Below are 21,719 nucleotides of genomic sequence, written 5' to 3'. Positions count from 1 at the left end.
CATTCCCAGCATAACAAAACATGTAATTGTCTGATTCAAAATGGCCAGTACCAGTCAACTTCAGCTCACTAATACTTAGGATTATTGATCTTCATGTGTGCCATTTCATTTTGACTTCCAATTTTTCTGGATCAATACTTTGCACGTTCCACATTCTGCTTAACGGATGTTTTCAACTATGTGTTTTCTTCGTTTTGAGCTGTGCCCATCGGTGAATCGATGCCCCCAAAGTTTTATTCAATCCGTGTCATTAAGCTAATTACATTTTGAAGCCCCTCTCCTGTTGTATTGAGTGCTTTCAAGCTGAGCGCCTCATCCCTTGTCGTTTACCAGACAATGCCCCACTGCTAATTCTAAGACGGCCAGTGGCTAAGCCCCAGAAGGGGACAGCTCGTTCCTTCGTCCTATCCCTTTTGCTGCCTCCCCATATTTTTCACTCAAATCAAGCGCCACACACCCCTCACCCTCGTCACCATCCTAGACTTGAGTATAAACCTGGTTACATATCAAAATTGAAGTTATTTTAAGTGAGAAGTGATCATGAGCATGCATTGCTTATGTAAGAAATGTGTACTCAAACAGCAGTAACAACGGCCCCATATTTTATTAACGGGATTTGGGATGTTAACTGGAGAAGCAGCCAAAAAAAAAAAAAGCAAGGACGCTGAAGTCTTCATCATGAGAGATTTAAAAATAGTCTGTCAACTTTGATAAGTAAAATGCAGGTAAAAAGAAAGCTTATGACAAATCATAGCACTACCATATAAAATTCTGTTATCTTATTTTTAGTTATCTTTTCCATTAACTTTTTGAAGCGCCTTCGTATGTACTTAATAAGAAAGAAGGATTAACAATAACTAGTAGGAGAAATACAACCTGTGGGACACAATAGCAGAAAGCAAGTGAGCTGACACGGCAGGGTTCAAACAAGAAAGAGAAAGGAGATCCGTGGGAAAAGAAATACTTGTTTTTAAAGTAAACAGACATTCCATGCGTAAGTTGGGTAACGAGGCTGAGAAAGTACCACTCACTATCTGAATGTGGAAACCAATGCAGTCTTTCTGTTTTTGAAGTAGAAGAATGCAAAACAGGTTTTCACAAAAACACTCGAGGGTGGTAAGGATAATAATGTTCTCATTACATACAAACACTAGTTTTAGGAAAAACACAGATGGGCTAAATTACTCTATTAAAAATAGACGCAAGATGGCATCATAGAAATGCAAGTCAGATCATATTTCATTAACTCTAAGGACACATCTATTTTCACATTTTAATATCTCTGAAATTGGAATTCACCTTACTTTTAATGGTTTTATAATTTAATTAGCAGGGTTTTCTTTATTTCTTGTTAGTACAGAAATAATGGTGTGTCTTAGCAGTGGTGTTTGGGAGTTGATAAAATACAATCTGTTAGAAACAGTGGCTCTCCTGTAGAAAGTGATATGGAAAGGTCAAAAGAGTCAAAAATATGCCAATATTTTTGTTTTCATGTACACATTCAAAGCAGATTGGAATCCAAGTAGCCATCTCCAGCGCATCAGCAGCTGAAAGCAAAATCGACTGGCTATTAATTACCATTTAACTTTCTAACCCACCCCAAGGTTTATAATAAGATGACCATCACAGACAACAGAAAACAGCAGAAAAGCACAGGGTCAGGTGGGCTACCAAATGAGGCTTACTCCTCCAAACCGGCTTCTACACCCTTGCACTCCCTCTTGTACCTGCCTTCGTAAGAACAAAGGGCAGAAGGACAGTTAAAAAGAAGTGTTTTGTTTCCCCAAACCAACCAGAAGCAGAATGAGAAAAGATTTAACTGTGGCGCTATCTCCAGCCAGCCATGGCCTTCATTCAGCTTTGCCTTGGAGTATCAAGAGGTGCACTCTCTGCGCCGGCACTCCGTTCTCTGTCCAGATCCCTGTGACACAGCGGGTCTCAACCTGTGGGTCGTGACCCCCGTGGGGGATCACACAGCCCTTTCGCAGGGGTCACCCGATTCATCACAGTAGCAAAACTACAGTGATGAAGTAGTAACGAAAATAATTGTATGGCTGGGCATCACCACACCGTGAGGAACTGTGTGAAAGGGTCGCGGCATGAGGAAGGTTGAGAACCGCGGCTGTCACAAGTGGCTGGCCCTGCTAAAATCCTGCCTCCTCCCTGTAACACCATGACCGTGTCTCCCAGGTGCAGGAAACATCAAGAGGGGTTTCCAAAATGGAAGACAACGCACACACTCAAGAAGACTGTAAGGCACGTTCATGTTGGAAAAGCTTTCTGTTGGTAATGAAATGCTTTCTCAAGGGTGGTTTCCACTCACGATCTGTATCTCTGGGCAGGTCCTGTTTAAAAAAAAAAATCCACCCATCAGAATGACTCGTATTCTCCATAGCGACTTTTCTCCTCTCTCTCTTTTTCAACAGGACTCGCCCACTTGTGCTTTCAATCACAACATCGGGGAAGATGACCGTGCAGAGTAAATCTCTACTGGAAGCAGTCAGTGGCCAGAAAGAAGGTCACAGACCGGCAAGGAAAGGAAGCCTGTGAGAGTAGAAAGGATGGACGCTGGGAGCTGGACTGGGCTGCTGGGGGGAGGAGACCAGGGGGAGCAGAAGGCCACCGGCGGAAAGGCCGAGAAGAGTCCTGTAACAGCCTTTCCTAGAGGGCAGTTTCTGGAGAGCTCTGAGATGCGAGGACTAAGCAGGTTCCTGACATGTGCTGCTGCTGTAACAGCAGGGCCACCAGCAGGTGACTATGAGGAAGGACAGCTCCGGAGCTTAGCAGCCGGATTCCGGGCACAAGTTTTAGAGGATGGTACTTGTCCCAGTAGTAACCTAAGTTCCCTCGATGAAGCTCCATGAGGCTCTATCACTCCTTCATTTGTACTTTCTCTTCTCTGCCGAACGTGCTCAACCATGATCAGGCAGAAACCTCCACGCTGGTAGGACATCAGTAAGATAACCAAGAAAAGCCCATTCCCAAATGGGACACGGACACGCGCACACACTGGGAAAACACAATTCCCTCCCTAACACCAATGAAAACGCCTTACTAGATCCCCACAAGTCTCCTCCGAGAATGAACGTGACTAGGAGGATGAGTTAAGGAAATCCTGCCCTGGCCTCACTCCTTCAAATACGAGGCTAAGTCCCGATATTGCTGCAAAATCATAGGAAAGAGTACTGAAATGTTCAAAATGTAACAAAATGTCAAAATGTTTCTTGACACGCCTTCCATCTAGGTCCATACAAGGGCTTGAAAAAGTTCATGGATATATTAAAAAATATATATATATTTTTCTACAGTGGGGGAGGGAAGAATTAAACAGCTAATATCAAGGAGTTCAAGAAGAAAGAAAATGTTTTGAAACCAACAGTGGTAGCAATTGTACAATATTGCCTGATGTGAGTGAACTGTGGAATGTTCTGATATCTGTAAGAACTCCCAATGAAATGACTTAAAAAAAAAGCTTATGAAAATACTGAATTGAGAGAGAATTTTCCCTACCAACTTTTTGAAGCTCCTTTGTACATTTGTGTTTTACTGTAACTTTTATGAGTTGGGTGAAGGTTTACCAGCTAGATCAGTTTCCCATTCAATACTTCATACCCACGGTGTCAAGAATGACTCCCCCCCACACCCCCATTGTAACAGCTCTGTTTCCCTGTGTTTCCTGTTTGCCTTCCTTCTTTCTTAATACTTCTGACCTTTGAGCTTTGGTAAATTACCTGGCTTCACTCTATTCACTCCCTTTGGAGCTATACTCTGACTCATAATGACCCTACAGGACAAGGTAGAACTGCCCCTGTGAGTTTCTGAGATTAACTATTTACAGGAGTAGAAAGACCCATCTTTCTCCAGAGGAGCTGCTTGTAGTTGGAACTGCTGACCTTGTTGTTAGCAGCCCAACACACAACCACTACGCCACCAGGGCTCCGACTTGGTCTCAAGTAGGCGAGTGTTCGAAAGTGTGCCACCTTGTACACTTCTGAACGCAGCGTTTCCGTTTTTGTTGCCCCGCCCCTCTATGAGTTGTAATCCACTTGATAGGAACAGGGGGTTCTCCATGCTGCATCAAAACAGCGGGTTGGCATCCACAGTGGACTCAACTGGGACCCACGCAAAGCCTGAAGGGGCAAGTGCAGGGCTGTAGTGTGGGTGGGTTAGGGTTAGCCAATGAAATTCTCACAGGACAGCCCTTGATATCCGAAATGAGTAGCTGAACAGGGATGATGGAAACAAAATTCCTTGACGTAACTTGCATAGCCTTTTCCTTAGCTACGCAGATTTCAACTGTCTTAAAACTTCTTCACAGTAAGCCCTGGGCTGAGATGGTCCTGTGCTTGAGAAAATCTAGACTACTATCCATGTGGGAACCCTCCCTCTCAAACCCCACCCCCCCAAAAAAAAGCCCCCAAACCAGGCACCAGAGACTCCTGAGTGGACCTATCTTGAATGAAATTGGCCCAGAAGATCCCCGTGGAAGACACTGTTTTGATTGGACCTTTTCTTCTTTCTTTAGGCACCTGAACATGATTGAGACAAGTATATTCCAGAGAGAAAGTCTCTAGAGCCATTCGCTGATCACAGACAGGTTGAACATGTTTTGTTTGGAATAAAGCCATACAGACTTAGCAATAACTTTTCACTTGGCCCCATCTATGGCTCTAGTCCCTTTGCTCTTGATTTATGCCTAAGGTCCCATGTGTGGGCCACGGAGCCTTCAATGTCTCCTGCTCTGGGACTCCGACTCCAAGGTCCCTTTGCAAACATGCTTTGCACCGAGGCTCCTGCAGGGTCCTAGTGCTTATCTCGTGATAGCATGCATTTGTCGGATTACAGGTTCTCCATCTGAATTTGAACTGTGCCCCCCAGATCAAGGTCTACAAGCAATTAACTGCGAGGAAATACAGAAAAGAGTACTGTGCATGCCCCCAATCATGAGACTTCTCTGTCCTAGAATAATGTTCCTCAAAAATTCAAGCCCACCTGGAACTTGTGAAGGGGGCTTTTCTGGAAACAGGGCCTTGGTAGATATAATCAAGTTAAAAACAGGTCAGGCTGGATTAGGATGAGCCCCAAATCCATTAGGAATGGTGTCCTTCTAAGAAGAGGGGGAGGTGGACACAGACCCACCGGGAGAACATCATGTGACAATATCGGTAAAGATTGTTGTTGCAACACTTATTGCAAGCCAAGGGGCAACTAATATTGTGGCAACTACAAGGAGAGTTAGAGACCCAAGACCACCACCTGAAGCCCCAGGAAGGAACCAACCCTAAGCCCCAGGAAGGAACCAACCTTGTCCACAGCTTAGTTTCCCAGCTTCCAACCCTGGGAAGCAGATTTCTGTTGTCTTCAGTCACCTGGTTTGGTGTAATTGCCTTTGGCAGCCTTAGAACCCTACTAATCCACCAACCAGAGCCCAGACTTCCAAGCAATGCAGCCTTTCCAAGTCGGGGTGCTGGGCCTGGCTTTTCTGGCAGAATTAGAAGCAAGCATTCCAGGCTAGCGAAAGCCCCCGTGCTCCATCGCCTCCGTCAAGCTGCTGAATTGGCTTGACTCACCCTCAAGACCTCAAGAGAACTGCATACGGAAAGTTAAAGTTCCGTATTCGTTTTAATGACAGTGTCTCCATTAAAAGGGGGTAAAATAAAGCATTTCCGGCACCCCTGCATCCTAATGCGATCAGGAGAGACAGGTTGGTGAGCCTAACCGCATAGGTGGGAGGCAGATGAGGACTGTGTTCAGTTGCCTGTCCAGTTACTGAGCGAGTTTGAAAGAAAATGAGCCTCAGACGGCAACATCTGCAGGCAAAGCTTCCAAAGCCAGCCTGTTCTCCAGACGGGATAATGAAGTGCTACGGAAGATGAAATGCTGCATGACCAGAAATTAATTTTTTATTCAAAAAAAGGGGGTGGGGGTGGGGAAAGGAAGAAAACGGGGACAACAAAGAGGCTAAGCAAGAGCCACCCGTAGAGATACTCGGTGCTCAGAGGGTAATCTGGACCTCCCGGCCCATCGAGCATCCACACAAAACACTAGCAGAGTCTCACTGCAATGAGCCTTTTTAGTTCCATCATGTCACGCTGCCGCGCTGTAGACATAAGCATTATGTTTTTATCGGTGGGCTACCATCAACCTCGACAGCTACCATCAACCTCGACAGCTACCATCAACCTCGACAGCTACCATCAACCTCGACAGCTACCATCAACCTCGACAGCTACCATCAACCTCGACAGCTACCATCAACCTCGACAGCCCTCAGATTCTAACCAAACACACTTTTCTGGCTACATTTCCAGCATCACCATACGCTTACTCCATTAGCGGGAGATTCTGGGACTCTCTTTAGCTGCAGGCAACTAAGATGTTTGGACGCAGGAAGCAATTACAGATTTTGTTGTTTGGTTTTTTTTTTCCTCTCCCAATGTGTGACATGGATTTACCAGATGCATGCAGAACATTTTCAAACTTAAGTGACTATATCACACGGGATATATCACTTTTAAAGGCATCAAGACCACAAGGAAACAAAATGGCCATTGTCATGCCTGTGTGCTCCCAATTGTCCAACTTCTGGCCAGGTTCCCTGGTAGGGGGCCATGGCAGGGGAAGAAACGAAATAACAGGCAGGGGCTCAACAGGGAGTGGGGAGAGACCCCACGAAGAAACTAACTCCGTCATGTCACGTCATCTCAAGCAAGGTCTTCAAAAAGTTTGTGGGGGGAAGGAATAAAAAGGTAATGGAATTTCCCCACAAACTTCTGGGAGCTCCTGCATGTGTGGCATAATAGCCTATGCCCACTGGTCTCCTCTCCTACCCAACAGTTCTCCTTCCAATCGGTCACCACATCTGAAATGGCATCAGTGCTTTCTGTCCTTCCAAAGGCTCATTATTACTCGCAAGTCCATTCCCACTTAGGGCAAGCCCTGGTGTTACAGCGTGCAGCTGCACTCGGTGGGTCTTCCACAGCTGCAACGTCACACAGCAGCAAATCAAGTGTTCTTCTGAGTGGATTTGAACTGCCAAGCTCTTGTGGAGTATCCAGCACAAGCCACTCTTGCCACCCCAGGGAAAAACAGCAGGGGACCAACAGAAAGCATAAAAGGAAATGGAAGATTTGCTAGAGAACAGTCGGGAAGAGTGTTTCGTTTTAGGAACAGGAAAATCATCCTGCTCAGAATTCGTCTTTTTGGCAGGAATCCATTAGGTGTTGGAGACTTGAAGTTACCATGCAGGAAGAGAAAGAGAGAGACCGTGGAGAGCGATAAAAAGGCTCCAGACCTGACCCTGAACTTGTGTCCAACTTCACAGATGTTGAAGTGCCCAGCATCTCACGGGAGCGGCAACACGGGGTTCACCTGGCAGACTGAGCAGGAAGCGGACACGGAGAGAAGTAGGTTTGGGTACCTCCCCCTGTGCCTGCGCGAAGCACACACTCTCTCCTGGCCTGGAGCTGGCAGCAGCCGTGTTTCTGCTGAGGTTGTTATCAAGGACGCTGATGAGACAGCGAGGGAAATTTATGAACATCGGTAGACTCAGAAACAGGGCTGTATTCATGTCCCCATCTAATGATCCTGATCAAGCTGCCATTACATCAAAAAACATCCCAAATGTTAAGGAAGGAAGCCCTGCAGTTTTTAAAAGAGATGGAACACCATGCCTGCCACTTACTCTCAAACTGGTTAAAACGTATAAAGTGCACGAGAGAGAAACCAGTGACACAAACATGACATCTTCCCATTTGGGGAAAGCAGATGTAAGTATTTGGGAAAGTTTCATACTAGGCTTGCAACCGCTCTTGAAGTCTGAAACGATAGTACGATACACTGAATTGTGAGAGTAGACTTCTACATCCCTGCTCTCGGTGTAAGGACTCACTGGGCAGCCTGCTCTGGACTGAACAAAATGCCACACGAAGAAGATCGATGTTACAGTGGGAAGGGGGAGCCTCGAGCCTCGCTCAGGTCATTTAGCACCAAGGTCCTGGGTGAACCAGTTCGTCATCAGCTCCTGAAGAGTGGGTGCAATACTAACTACTCGGTAAAGGTACTCCCAAAACATGAACACTGGAGTACCTTCACCGAGTAGTTAGTATTGCACCCACTCTTCAGGAGCTGATGACGATGCGCTCAATAAACCATGGCGGGGTACTGAAGGAAGACACTCAACATAATCTACTCTGGAAGAGGAGCTGTTGCCTTTAATCTTCAGTGACATGGAAGGAAAGGGCACTCGAGGCAAACATGAAACACAAAGCCCTAGGGAATACATGTCCCTAGCGTCCTTTCAGTCACCTATGTTGCTCTCAATTCCTTGTTAATTAAATGACGCCTGGGCAACAAAGCTTGATAAGGCTTCTGTTATTCTGTTAATTGTAATATTTAATAATTCTGTGACATAGAAACCTCACCTTTCTTACAGGATTTATTCCTCACTAGCATCTTCAGCTGTATATGGATTAAAGCCACCTCTAAAACACTGACACAGCTTCAGGGGGTGTAGTATTACTTCTAATGTATTAATAAGCCAGGAATGCTTCTTGAATGTGTCCCAGAGAAATCCTCACACAATCCAAGAGGGGACATGCCCGAGGATGCTCCCCGCAATGAGGTCAGTGGGCCAAAAGCTGAGGACAACGTAGGGAGTCTGCCAGCAGAGAGCAGGTGCCAACAGCATGGTGGCCCCAATCCACAGAGTCAGCCCGTTACAGGTAGTGAGCCACATGCCTCCTAGCGAGGGGTCTTACACACAGAACAAAGGAACAATGGAAAGAGATCTACTACTTGATGCCAGCCTGTCTGAAATGAGTCTCGTGGGATTCACGTGAACAGGTCAGTGGCATTTCTAATAGGATGCTAACTAGTGCGAACAGAAACCCATTGCAAGAGTGAGAAGTAAGTTGATGACAAGACACTGGGATAAAAGAACAGGCAGAGGGATGGTGAACGAATGATCAGACAAAAAGAAGGACAGAAACAGAAACACATCAGGGCCACTCCAAACACCAGAGAGTCCACTGCAAGTCTTACCGGAGGCCCCTGGCTTCTGGCTGGGCTGGCCCACCTGGTGCACACTCTGCTGTAGCAAGTTGAGGCACTCCCCAAGGCAGCTGAGGGTGGCAGCGGAGGTAGCTTTCAAGAGCAGCAGATCCTGGTCCAAGGCAGTGAGGGGACCAGAACCTGGGAGGGATTCAATGGCGTGCACGAGGTTCTTCTGCTGTCCTTCCACCTGGTTCATCATCTGCAAGACAAGACCGGGAGGAAGCAAGCATTAGAAATCTTTCACTCAATAGCCTTGGAACTCGGTGCTTTAACCGTGGAACTGGGCAACAGCGAGGAGAGAGAAAAGCCATCATCACCCAGGCAAGTGAGCCCAGAGTCGGTCCAGAGGGCAAGACACAGAACCGAGTGAACTCTGTCCAGGTAAATCTCTCCAAACAACTACCTGCCAATTGCGCACACCCACAACACGAACCCCAAGAGAATTTAAGAACTGAGAGCTGAAAGGCACCACTAGGCCTGACGGCATGATTTTTACAGAGCTTTGGAAAGTACATCAGGGGTAGATCCATTAAAGAAAGATACAGAAGTCCTTGTGCCCATCTTTAAAGTTCTTTGACTTCAAAGGGCTGCCGGGGCCCATGGGGCACCAGAGGCATAGTGCTACAGCAAAGGTGATGCTCCGCTTTCCCTCGGGCTCCAATTCTCAACTCCTTGGCGGTGCTCTTGAAAGTTCAAGACGCAGAATGACCTTTCGGGCAGGCCATGACACCCGTGAAGATCACAGGGAAACCAGTGCAGAGACCCCAAACTCCAACTATCTCCCCACTGAGGATTTAAGTCCCTCAGCACTCCAGAAGAGGTCAGAGAGGAGGCGAAAACCAAACCAAACAACAAAGAGCCAAACAGGGATTGCTGCCCCAGCCCGGGTCGTGACTTGAGCTAAAGTGAGCCGAGGTAAGCGTATTTTGTGGCGAACTTCAATTACAGCTACCAGCATTTGCTACGGGCAGGCAAAAGCCCCTAGTCTGGCCTCCAGCCCGCATCCTCCAGGTTCCCCCCACACTAGCCACCCTTAACGTGAAGTCAGTGTCCCGCATTGGCAGGCTCACCCCTGGGCGCTGTTACCACCATGGTGATGTCGGCTGGGGAGAGCCAGGATTTGGCAGTGACCACTATTTCTTACTTGGACACAAAACTCACCTCAAGTCTCAAAGCAAATACCTCCTATTTGCCATTGTACTCTAGAGAGGTTTGCTTAAAAACATTCCTCCACTGAAACTTCCCAAGACAGGTGCCGTTACTTCAGAAATGACCAAGTTCAATATTCACAGACGGGCTCACCGTAGCGTACACACACACCATCGGCTGCCATTTCAGGCTGTTTTCTGTCTGTTAGAGATGTTACCCCTAAGCCCTCTGAATCCCAAAGCAGTGCCTGGTCCACAAGAGGGGTCCCCTCTGCATCGATTTCTCCTTCAGGTCTGTGCTTAGCAGTTGTCTTTCTTGGGAAGCCTCCCCAACCACCTCATTGACAGTTTGCATCTCCGGCCAATCCCTGGCATCCCAAATCTCAGAGCCAGCCTCCTGGTTCTCCATAGCACTCACCACCTTCCAATACACCTTGTCATCTCCTGACGCTCATTGACGCGCGTGTGGAAGCTGCACAAGGGTGGGGGTCGGCCCGAGTGGCCTCACTGATTGCACCCAAGCACCGGCCACATTTGTTGAATGAATGAATGAATTCCCAGGATTACCATTCTCTCACTGAAAGCGCTGGAGAGCCCCCTGGGGGCGCAGATCCCACAGAAGCCCCCCGACCTAATAGATCCGGGATGAGCACAGCGTTGCTGGAGATGCAGTAAGAGAGGAAGCCCACCCCCCACCCCCAGTCAGTGTGCGTGTCAGGAAACACAGCCAGCCGGTTACATTCAGCCTCAAGCCAACTGAAGCGCTCCTATACGTTTTGGCTTCAAAGTAGAGCTGCTAACGGGGGGTGGAGTTCAAGCTATTTGTCGTAGTCAGCATTTCTGTAAAATCCAACCATAAAACCCTGGCTTACAAAAATGCGGCACTGAAAGGGGAAAATATACCATGATGAGAAGTGTGATCCATTATCTTTTCTGCAACTATGGGTGAGATTAGGACTCCTAAGAAAAGAGGAATCGTCAGGTTATTACCTAGATGGAATGTATTTGCGTTTCAGTCAACAGAAATAACTAACTGCATCCTAAGTGCTCAAAGTAGGATAAAAACATGCTTTCGGGTTGTTTTTTACCAGCAGAAGAGTATGTAAATCTTAGGTACAGAAGCGTCCTCTCTATTACGAGAGAAGTATGTGCCCAGAGACTGAACCCCTGCATCTGCTCTGGGAAAATAATTCCACAGTCTGCATCGAGAACCTAAGGCCAACGCAAGGAGCAGAACTGTCTTTAGAGGAAACATTTGGAAACGAAAGCAGAGTGGGCTTGGCAGTGACCATGACTGGAGGGGGCTACCGGCATTTGTTGGGAAGACACTGACCTCCTCGTCCTTAGCTGCCATCCTCTAGAGCCCACGTTTTCCAGAGTACAATAACCCCACGATGCTTGCAGTTTCCCTTCTGGTGCATTGTTGTTGCAAATATACACAGTGAAACATACACCGCTCCCAGTTTCTCTGTGTGTAACTCAGTGACAGTAATCACCATCATGCTCATCACCCTTTCTGAATCATTCCCTGCTTAACAAACCCCACTCGACAGCGGTGAGAGAACTGCTTAAGGCCAAAGGCTCCCACCGAATCTTTCCACTTGCTGCTGTCAAGTTGCTCCCATACGGTAGATCTTCAAAGAGCAGAATGCTCAAGGCTGGCACGCTTTACTGCAGTTCTCAACCTGTGGGTCATGACTCCTTGAACAGTCGAACCACCCAGAACAGTAGCAACGTTACAGTGATGAAGTAGCAACGAAAATAATGTTATGGTTGGAGGTCACACCACCACATGCGGAAATGTATGAAAGGGTCGCGGCATGGGGAAGGTGGAGAACCACTGATACTGGTTAAGCTAGTTTTCCAATTCATCTTTTTATAGATCTACAACTTATTGACCACAATTTCAATCCTCCGTGCCACTCTATCGGTGATGGGATTGTTCCATCGCAGTAAACTGCACTCCCCACCCTGTTCTTTTCCCTTCTCCATCTGCCCTACCACTTTTACAAATTCAGGTTTTTGCAGGTCACAACTTACAATCACCAGCTGTGTATCTACAACCTTATTAACGTGGTACTTCTGTCACCATAAACTAAACTCAGAGTTCCATAAACAACCATCTCCCCATCACCCCTCCTCCCTCCCATCCTGGGAGTCACTCATAAACTTTGGTCTCGACACCTTACTTGTTTATGCTTTTTGAGATAGCCTGCTCTTAATCAAAACACGAGACATGTAACAGTTTAAGATTAATCTGTTAAGATGTAATTTGTTAACAATTAAAAATGTAGCCTTTCCCCTCCTATAAAGCCAGCTTCTCTGAGGATTTGCTCCGCATTCAGATGAATAAGGATGGTCAGAGGATGCACCCCTGGCGCACACCTTTCCTGCTTTGGCCACGGACTCCTTGGGTAGCGAGGAGGGATGTAAAATGCCGTGCAGGTTAGGGCACAGCCCTACGCAACAGGAACAGCCAGCCCTTGCCTAAAACCCCAGTAGCATTCCCTTGGAAACACTGCAACCCCATGCACCTCTGCTGTCTCCCGGCTCCCACGCATTGCCTGGTAAACTTCACACTGACGCAGAAGGTGGTTGGTGCCAGTGGCTGGAGCACAGATGACGGCTCATCGAGGTCCTTCCGCTATTTGTCTGCACGATTCAGAACGTAACCCTTGCCTTTTAGAACACAAATCGGTGCCAATCTGCCCTTCACACTAACTGAACTCGGTCCAAAAGCAATCAAGTGACTTCTGAAAGAAATGTAGGCTTCCTACCCTTGGAGTGTTTATCGTGGTTAGAAGTCTTTTAACATTCGACGAGGAAGAACGAAGGGATGGAAGGAAAAGCTTCAACTGTCTCCATCTCTGGGTGTTCAGGGAAACTGAGTAAGGAAGATGAAGAAGATGAAGGAAAAGCGATGTGTCTGAATGATCCGGCGGTGCCGGTGAAGAACAGTGTGCGTCCCATGGACTGCCAAAGACAAACAGATCTCTCTCGAACGAAGGACAGCCATAAAGCTTCTTAGAACCACCGATGGCTTTGGACATGTCACTAGGAAAGACCAATTCCTGGAGAAGGACATCCTGGTTGGTAAGGTGGAGGGGAGCCCCAAAGGGGACGGCCCTTGATGAGGTGGATCAACCCGGTGGCCACACAGTGGGCCCCCCCAAGGCAACTGTGAGAACGGTACAGGACCAGGCGATGCTTCACGCTGTTGTGCACCGGGTCACTGTGAGTCAGACCGGACTCCTGGGTACCTAACAATACGACTTGTTTAATGAAAGTCACCTATGAGCGTGGTCCCCAAAGTCTGCCTGCACCAGAAAACTCCAATTCCAAATCCTTAAAGCAGCCCCTTCCCCTTCACCCCTTCTTCAAGCTTCCAAGAAGGCTTATCAACTCAGAGCAAAGGGCAGCCCTGAGAGAAGGCACCTAGTCACTGCCCGCCCTGAAAACCCTCCTGGGTGGGCCTACTGTAATTGTACACGCTTTAAGCCGGAACCCTAGGCGCTTCTCCCAGGGCACATCAACAGGATCACCTGCGGGGCTTAAAAATAACAGGCTACATTTCATCGCTTTCTGGAGTTTGCTTCCACAAACAGAGGCTTCGCCATCTTTAAATGCCGGTCCGGAAATGGCCTCTGATTAAACTTGAGAGACCCACATCTCAAACATGTCAGCTGCGGGGCTGTGACACAGACTAAACGTAGGTCGAGTTGAAAGGCACACGTCCCAGGGAGGGAACCCTACTTCCTGTTTCCCACGGCACCAACAGGGGCTCTGCAGCGACAAAAGCCAGTCACAAGGAGCTCCCTGCTCGCAGGGTCACTGGGGGCTAGAAAAAGCAGGCATGGTCAGTGAGGCTTGAAACGAACATGCAAAACCCAAGGGCGATCAGCTCCACCAGCTTGGGCAAACCGGGGAAAGAAAGGCCCAGCCAGGAGGAAGGGAGACAGGCCCGGCCCTGGCAGGTAAAGTGCCAACACACACTAGTTCAGCCACTCGGCAATTACCAGTCAACAGATCAGCGGAAAGCACTTCCCAACCACAGATTCCCCGTCCCACAGCAGGCTGGCAACATGCCCGGGCTCACCCGTGTACCGGGGCCTTCGGAACCACAGTCCCTCTTGCTTGGAAGCGGGTGGAACCATTAGATGCCATGCTCCAGGTGGCCTCCCTGCTGCTCCCGAGTCCATTGGGACTCAGAACAGCCCTCCTGCAGGACAGCGGAGAACTGGCCCACGGGTTTCCAAGGCTGGAGACCTTCATTCGGCAGCCGCTCCCCTCTCTCCCGCGGGCCGCAGGCTGATGGGTCAAACTCGGATCTTTTGGAAAGTCACCCACTGCTTAACCCTATGTGTCACTGGGGATCCTTCAAGCTGGTCCAGGTTGAGCCTTTCTCCTCAGGCTGGTGGAATTGGGGAGTCTTTCCCAAGTATCTCCTCTGGGGCAGGGAGCTGGCCCCTGGCTAACGAGGTCGAAGTCAGGCTCAAGTCAGGCTTCAAGGAACTTTAGACCCAAATAATCTGTGTGTGTGTGTGTGTGTGTGTGTGTGTGTACACACACCCAACCCCCCACCCCTAGAGCTTACTATCGCCTTGTGATAGGATTATAGTTTCCCACTATACTTTTAAGCATCACCTTAGTATTCCAGGGGACTCCCCACATCAGCAATTGTTTGGTTGCTCATTACAGGAACGTCTCAAATCATGAGCAATTGGCACTCCACCTTTGAATGACTTCTTTGCCTCAAAATCCTGGAGTTGTTTCCACCAATCCTGGACTGTAGGACTGTTGATTTGGGGTGGGGTGGGGTGGAGTCCCAGTTCCTCAGCCTTAATTATGGCTAAAGGGAGGGACTTGGAGCAGGGTGTGATTGGATGGCCTAGAAACTGTAACCTCTACCTTCTGGGGCTCAGTTTCCTCCTTTGCTAAAATGTGGAGGAAACCCTCCACTGACAACACTGCTGCTGCTGTCTAGGGTGGTCTGATGGTCTACCTGTACCCCCAGCATACAGGCCCTTCTCATTTGTCAAGGCCCCTTCCCGACATTTTGTACTACCCACTCCTTGGAATCCTTGCTGCCCACGCTCCCCAAGCCCTTAGTCCAGTGCGCTGCAAACACCTCCCGCCCTGCTCCCCTTCTGGCTCCTTCGCCTGGATCATCAAGGGCAGGAGCCATGACTTTTGTTCCTGTTTCCCCCGGGTTTAGCTCAGACTCTGGCTCAGGCAGGAGCCCAGTTGGGGTTTTCTGAGTGAATTATGAATGACAGTGTGATCTCAGGGCCCCCACCAGAGAGGTCCAACAGGGCCTTTTGACGTCTTGGGAATGGGATCAGTTCTCCGTGGAATTCTCCCAGCAGACACTTGCCAACATCAGCAGCTGCTAACCCCTCAAAAGCCCTGTCTCCACTCTGCTCCCCGACTGATCTCTGTTCCCCGACTGATCTCTGCTCCCCGACAGATTTAAGAACATTTGGTGATAAACCCAGTTGCCCGTGGGACTGCAGCCACGCTCTTGCAGGGAGCACATCCCGACCAGGACTGGGATTTTTACTGAATCCTCTCATCATCAGTCCACTGCAGATTCTCAATGCATTCTGCCCGTGGCCTTCCTGCCCTCCGAGAGATCAGGCCAGCTCTCAGCAGAGGTGTTTCCTCCTAGGCCGTGAGGAACAAGCTCTGTTTTGTCTTATCAAGAGATTGTGCTGTGATACGTGGGCGGAGCCGCATTCAAATCCAATGTTCTTCCCCAAATGGCAGAGTTGTGGGACACAGGTCTCACACCTGAGTGACTTCTACCAGTGACATTTTCGGAGGCTACATATTTTACAATGGATCCTTCCCATCACTTCCTCCCCTCGGGCTTCTCTACAGGCATGCCTTCGCCTCTTCCACGAACAACTGCACTCTGCACAAATACAAAAGGCAAATTTTATCTGTACAGACTCTGAAAAACCAAGCCCAGGTGGGGACGGTCGAGAAAAAGTGAGGTCAGAGCATTCGGAGCAGGAAGAACCATTAGGCTCTCTCATTTCACAGGCTGCAAACATGGATTCCGAGAGGCCTGGTGACCTTGTCAGGGACAAAGCACTCCGCATGGAGTGGCAAGGCCCGGCTGACACTCAGTCTCCCCACCCGCCCTGTTCAGGGCCCTTAAGATTGAGACTGAATCCTATGTGCATCCTTTGATTGGTAACATTATCAGTATCTTTTCTGGAAGCAAACAGGAGAGTGCCTCACAACCTCCAAGGAAAAGGCAAGTGGATTTGCCTGGACTTTTGGAAGTGCCCTCCCACTCCTGCCGGCGCCTCATAAAACAGCTACAGTTAAGCGTCATCTTTCTTTCTGCACCTCCTCAAATGCTACCATCCTTCTTCAACCCCTGGGAACAATTTTTTTTCTTTGCTTCGTGTATCTGACCACAAAAGACTAGCTAACTCCATCAATAACCGCCAGGCTGAAATTCAGACAGGAAAAGCAATGACCGAGAGGTCAAACTTCCTTGTAATCCCACTTCCTAAAGCCAAGCACTGTTGACACTGTGACCTGGGTCACTGACTCTACTCCTCGGCTCTTCTACTTCGACCTCTAGAGAGGAGGCAGGCTAGACGGACGGATGCAGGCTTCAAGTTCAACAATGACATGGGCCTTTGTGTACGTCATGAAGGAAAAAGACTGAAGAACGGAGTAGGTGAAATGTCAATCCCGAGCTGTAGGACACCCGGAGTCTGTCCTGGTCCCTTGGTAATTGCAATACTTGTGTGCCTCGCTTCAGCATACCTTTTCACTGTCATTTACAGAGCAGCCCCAATTGTCTACTGCAAGGGCGACTGTCGACGGAAAAGGGCTTATCCCTTATCAACAATTCTGTGACCTTTTATAACAAAGAATGCATGGAATTGGCTTCAAAATAATCTAGTGGGATGTGCAGTGGGGTGGAAGTAACAATTTCATGTCAACTTGAAAGTGTGTGGGGTGGAGGCTAGCCTGCCAATCAGGTCACAGCCTGATGGTGCCTCCTGTGGGTGTGACCTCCTCATAAGGAAGGTCCTGTGAACCTTTCCCACCCTCTCTCTCTGCCTTCACCTTCCTGTTGAAAAGCCACACTGGGTGCTGCCAGAGCCCTGTGATGATGCCGCTGCCATTGGATCCATAAGACTTTGCAGCCACCAGCAGGTGATGTTCCCGCATTCTGCATAGCTGCATGTGGCTGTGTGAATCCGAAGAGGGACTTATGGACTAGTGTCAGACTTAGGGACTTGATCTGGACTAGACTGTGATGCTTGCTTGATATATAATTACTTCTTAATCTAAAGGCTCTTATACACATATAAGAGTGTCAACGGGTTTGTTTCTCTAGTCAACCCGGCCTAACACAGGGAGTAGAAAACCAAATCAAGCCAGCTGCTCTTGAGTCAATGCGTACTCTTCGCCACTCTACATATTTCAGAGTAGACACTGACACCACAGACATTCAATGAGAACCCTGACGACACGATTGGGTAAGTTTTGGACTGCTAACTGTAAGGTTGGAGGCTCAAACCCAGCAGCCACTCTTAAAGAGAAAGTCGAGGCTCTCAGCTCCCATACAGATTTAGAGCCTGGGAAACTCTGGGGGGTTGTGATAAGTTGAAGTTGACTCAACAGCAGTGTGGGTTTGGTCATTTGAAAGGCACTTTTGGGTGGGCATGGCCCACCCTCCTTTCCATCAGTGCTGAGCTGGTTAGCCGTCCGTACCAGCCAGGGTCTCTGGGAGGAAGGGCGGATGACACAACACTGGCTACGAAAGCTGCGGAAGGGGCAGCGTGGTTACAATGCTCAGGTCTACTTTTGTTTATGTTTGAAACTTTTCATGATGATAAGGTTTTTAAGGAGTGGAGGAAACACATCTTGGGCATCTTTCTATATCAGTAAACATAGATCTGGTTTTAATGGCTGCACTGTGTAAGCTGTAACCCTATGCAAAGTAGACCTGCAAAAATTAAGTAACAGATGATGCCCGAACAGAGGTAGCATTTGTTCTTTTTAATTCCACCTGTCAGTACTGAATGCTAGCTAGTCAATAACAACGAACCACACTATAATCTCAACTTGTTCCCAGATTTTTAATAGAAGGTAAGTGATCAACAGAAAAATTAAATCCTGCTGTTGAATGGGAACATCAGTGGTCCAGCAGAATTCTTACCTTCCATGCCAGAGACGCACGTTCAATTCCCTACCAATGCACCTTTATGCATTGCCACCCCCTACGTGGCAGTGGTAACTTTAGTGTTGCTATGATACAGGGTTTCGCAGAGACGGGGAAGAAAGGCCTAATGATTGACTTCAAACACTCAGCCAATGGAAAACCACCCCCCCCTGGAATGGGGATTGCACAATGGCAGCTTTTGTTCAGCTGGGCATGAGGTGGTCATGAGCTGAGTGCCAACTCAGCAGCTATTAATAATGACAACAATGATCAAGTACTCATCTTTTTCCTTTTAAAAATAATTTAATTGGGGACGCTACAACTCTTATCACAATCAAGTACTCATTTTTCTTACTCTCTGTCTCCCACCACAATGCTGATTTGAGTAGAGTCCAGCACAGAAACTGATGGGCAAAGAGTTGCCCCCCCCCACCCCAGCCCACAACACACAAAACCAGGCTTCTGCAGCAGTTCCATCCCCCACCAGGCCACCCTCTGCTCTAATTAAAAATATCCTCATATTTTAAATTACAAAAGCAACTCATTACAGGTAAAATAAAACTCAAATGGAATTTTTTAAACCCCATGTAAAATTTATTTAAAACCAAAGAGAAATATATATATTAAAATCTTGGTCTATGTACTTACAACTTTTTTCTATGCATAACTGTACTTTTATGAAAATGGTTGTGCCCCAGGATGCTCTATCCCACCTGCTTTCATTCAGCATACAATGTCAAAGAATTTCTCAAACACCATTTAAAACAGGGTAGAGGTCACTATTTACTGCCCAAGTCCCTCCTGCTGAACATCACAATGATTTCCTCCTTTTTCTCTGTGACAAATTATCATTCAGAAAACTCTTTAGCTAAATCTTAGCATACATTTTTAATGATTTTTCTTAGAATAAAGTTCTAGCAGAGGAATTGCTAGATTAAAGGGTATTTAACATTTTAAGGCTTTCAATAAAAACTGTCAACTCGCCATTGGAAAATTCAGACCACTCTGTATCCCTTCGGCAGCGAGCTCTCTTGCTAGCACTCTGCAAGTCATTTCTCCCCCTAACCAATTTCACAAGGGGGGATAAAAAACAACAACCAATTAGTAATTCAATACTTTAATTCTTTGCACATGTACCAGCATAATGCACCTAAAAGAAAGGCTAAGAAAAGTTTCCATATCCAGTTGAGAAAACGTGTTTAAGTTCAGCTAAAGTGAAGCAGAATGCGTCTCCCTCTATCAGCAGCAGTATCGGGGGCTGGGAGTGGCATATGGGCCAGACGGTACCCAGCAATGGAAGGGAAAAAAAAAACAACTATAGGGGACCAACTATATAGGCTCCAGAAAGTTCTGGAACAAGCCTGCTATTCAAAATTCCCAAGGGCGAAGGAAATAGGTCCTCAGGTCCCCACACACTCAGATTCCCAGAGGCAGTGGCTCCATCTAGACCTGATGTCCCATGGCCCAGTTAGTTTGTCCCCAAACCCACACAAGAATGGAAAGCGAGTTTTCTCCATCTTTGCCAAGCCTGACTGAGGTCCCCCCCAAGCTTGATTTCAGCTTTAAAAGGAGTTTTTTTGTTTGTTTCCCCCAAATTTCCCTTTCTCTATGCATGCCCTTCATATGAATCAGAGGCATTTACACGAATAACAGAAACAGGGCCGTTTCTGTGTGATCTCTTAGAGACTCTACCATTTACAACTCCAAACCTGCCATTCTGCTCTGGTCATACCCCGCAACCCCCACCCCCCTACAAAAGGAAAGAAAAACCCAAACCCACTGCCGTGCAGTCGATTTCGCTCACGGGGACCCCTGAAGGGCAGGGCAGAACTGTTCCCCCCCACCCCCACCCCCCTGCCAAGGTTCTGAGCCTGCACATCCTGATGGAAGCAGAAAGCCTCATTACTGCTGGGTTCAAACTGCTCCCCTTACGGTTAGCAGGCCAACATTAACTGATGAGGCCTCCCAGGCTCCCTCCCTGGTCACAAAGCAAGGCTCCTCATTTTGGCTCTCACTTTGTCCGATCCTGGGACTAAGCAGATAAGCGATTTGTCCATATGAAAATCCAGTGGAGACATAAGCCTAAAGGCCCAGTGTTCTGCATCCAACTGTCTCTGTGGCCCTGCCTCTTTCCCAGGATGCACGGAGAACGCTGGGCTACAAAGAAGGCCAGACCCCGGCACAAGAGTTCACACATTCTGTTTGGGTGCTTGCCCCGTGAGGCCTTCCACCTAAAAACAACGAGGAAGCTTGGAAGCCAGCTAGCTTATCCACAGGCTAACTCACCCTGCTGAGCGAGACCTTGATGAGAAAAGTACATTCTTCTCAGGTAAATCATGAGAAAACATGATTCGAAAATGTTTGCCTTTCACAGCGCTGTGACAGAAAGGCCACACACACAGACATCAATGTTGTCACAGTTTAGGAGGCTCAAATCTGAAACCAGGATCGCTCTCCAGCACAGGTGCCCAAACAGCGTCAGCCTGCTGTGCCCCTTTGAGGGAAAAAATGCCATGAAAGTTTTTGGTATGACAGCCCACACCCCGAAATAAAGTGTCTCATAACTTACTGACACGAGGCCGATGCTGACTCAGAGACCCGACAGCGGGTCTCAGCCTTCCTCGTGCGGGGACCCTTTCATTTAGTTCCTCATGTTGTGGTGACCCCCAACCATCAAATTATTTCATGGCTACTTCATCACTGTCATTTTGCTACTGCTTTGAATCGGGCGACCTCTGTGAAAGGGTTGTTCGACCCCCAAAGGGGTCTCAATCCACAGGTTGAGAACCGCTGCTCTACAGGGCAGGGTAGAACTACCCTGTGCATTTCAGAAACTAATGTTCTGGGCGTAGAAAGCCTCCTCTTCTCCCACAGAGCACACGGTGGTTTTGAACCGCTGCACTGAGGTTAGCAGGTCCAAGGATAGTGTGATCTGTTTTGTAGCCCCCCCCGATTCTTCCAGTGGCCCCCAGGGGGCGGTGTTACCCACTTTGGGAAACTGCTCCCGAGGAAAGCTCTCTCCCGGCTCTGAGTAGGTCCGTCTCTTCGCAGCTTCGGTACCTCAGTTTCTTAGCGATTTTCTTGTCAGGTGGCATCTAGCTTCTCTCACTTGCATTTCCTTGCTTTGGGCCTGATCTACACTTTTATATTTCAAATATAATTGGCTTAAAACAAACCTTATGCTGATAAGGTCTCATTAACAAAGGATCGCCTATTTCCAAATAGGATCACTATAGGGGCTAGAATTTATTAAAAATTAACTTTGAGGCACCAGGACTCACTCCATAATAGTCAACAAGAACTGGATCGTGGAGAATGAGGGA

At 47.9% G+C, this 21,719-nt stretch overlaps 1 protein-coding gene across 2 annotated transcripts in view; it reads right to left on the bottom strand.

Annotated features, from left to right (window-relative positions):
- The window catches only part of OSBPL10 (oxysterol binding protein like 10), a 338,082-nt gene that overhangs the window by 78,384 nt on the left and 237,979 nt on the right, over positions 1-21,719 (bottom strand). For both annotated transcript variants that reach the window (XM_075547107.1, XM_075547106.1), the window contains one exon: positions 9,043-9,253. In XM_075547107.1, coding sequence (XP_075403222.1) covers positions 9,043-9,253 — 211 coding nt within the window. The remainder of the gene's footprint in view (positions 1-9,042; positions 9,254-21,719) is intronic.

Source organism: Tenrec ecaudatus, chromosome 4 (assembly GCF_050624435.1).
Source record: "Tenrec ecaudatus isolate mTenEca1 chromosome 4, mTenEca1.hap1, whole genome shotgun sequence".
In the NCBI taxonomy this organism is placed as follows: Eukaryota; Metazoa; Chordata; class Mammalia; order Afrosoricida; family Tenrecidae; genus Tenrec; species Tenrec ecaudatus.
The sequence above is the reverse complement of the archived record's forward strand: the minus strand, read 5'-3'. Positions and strand labels throughout refer to the sequence as shown.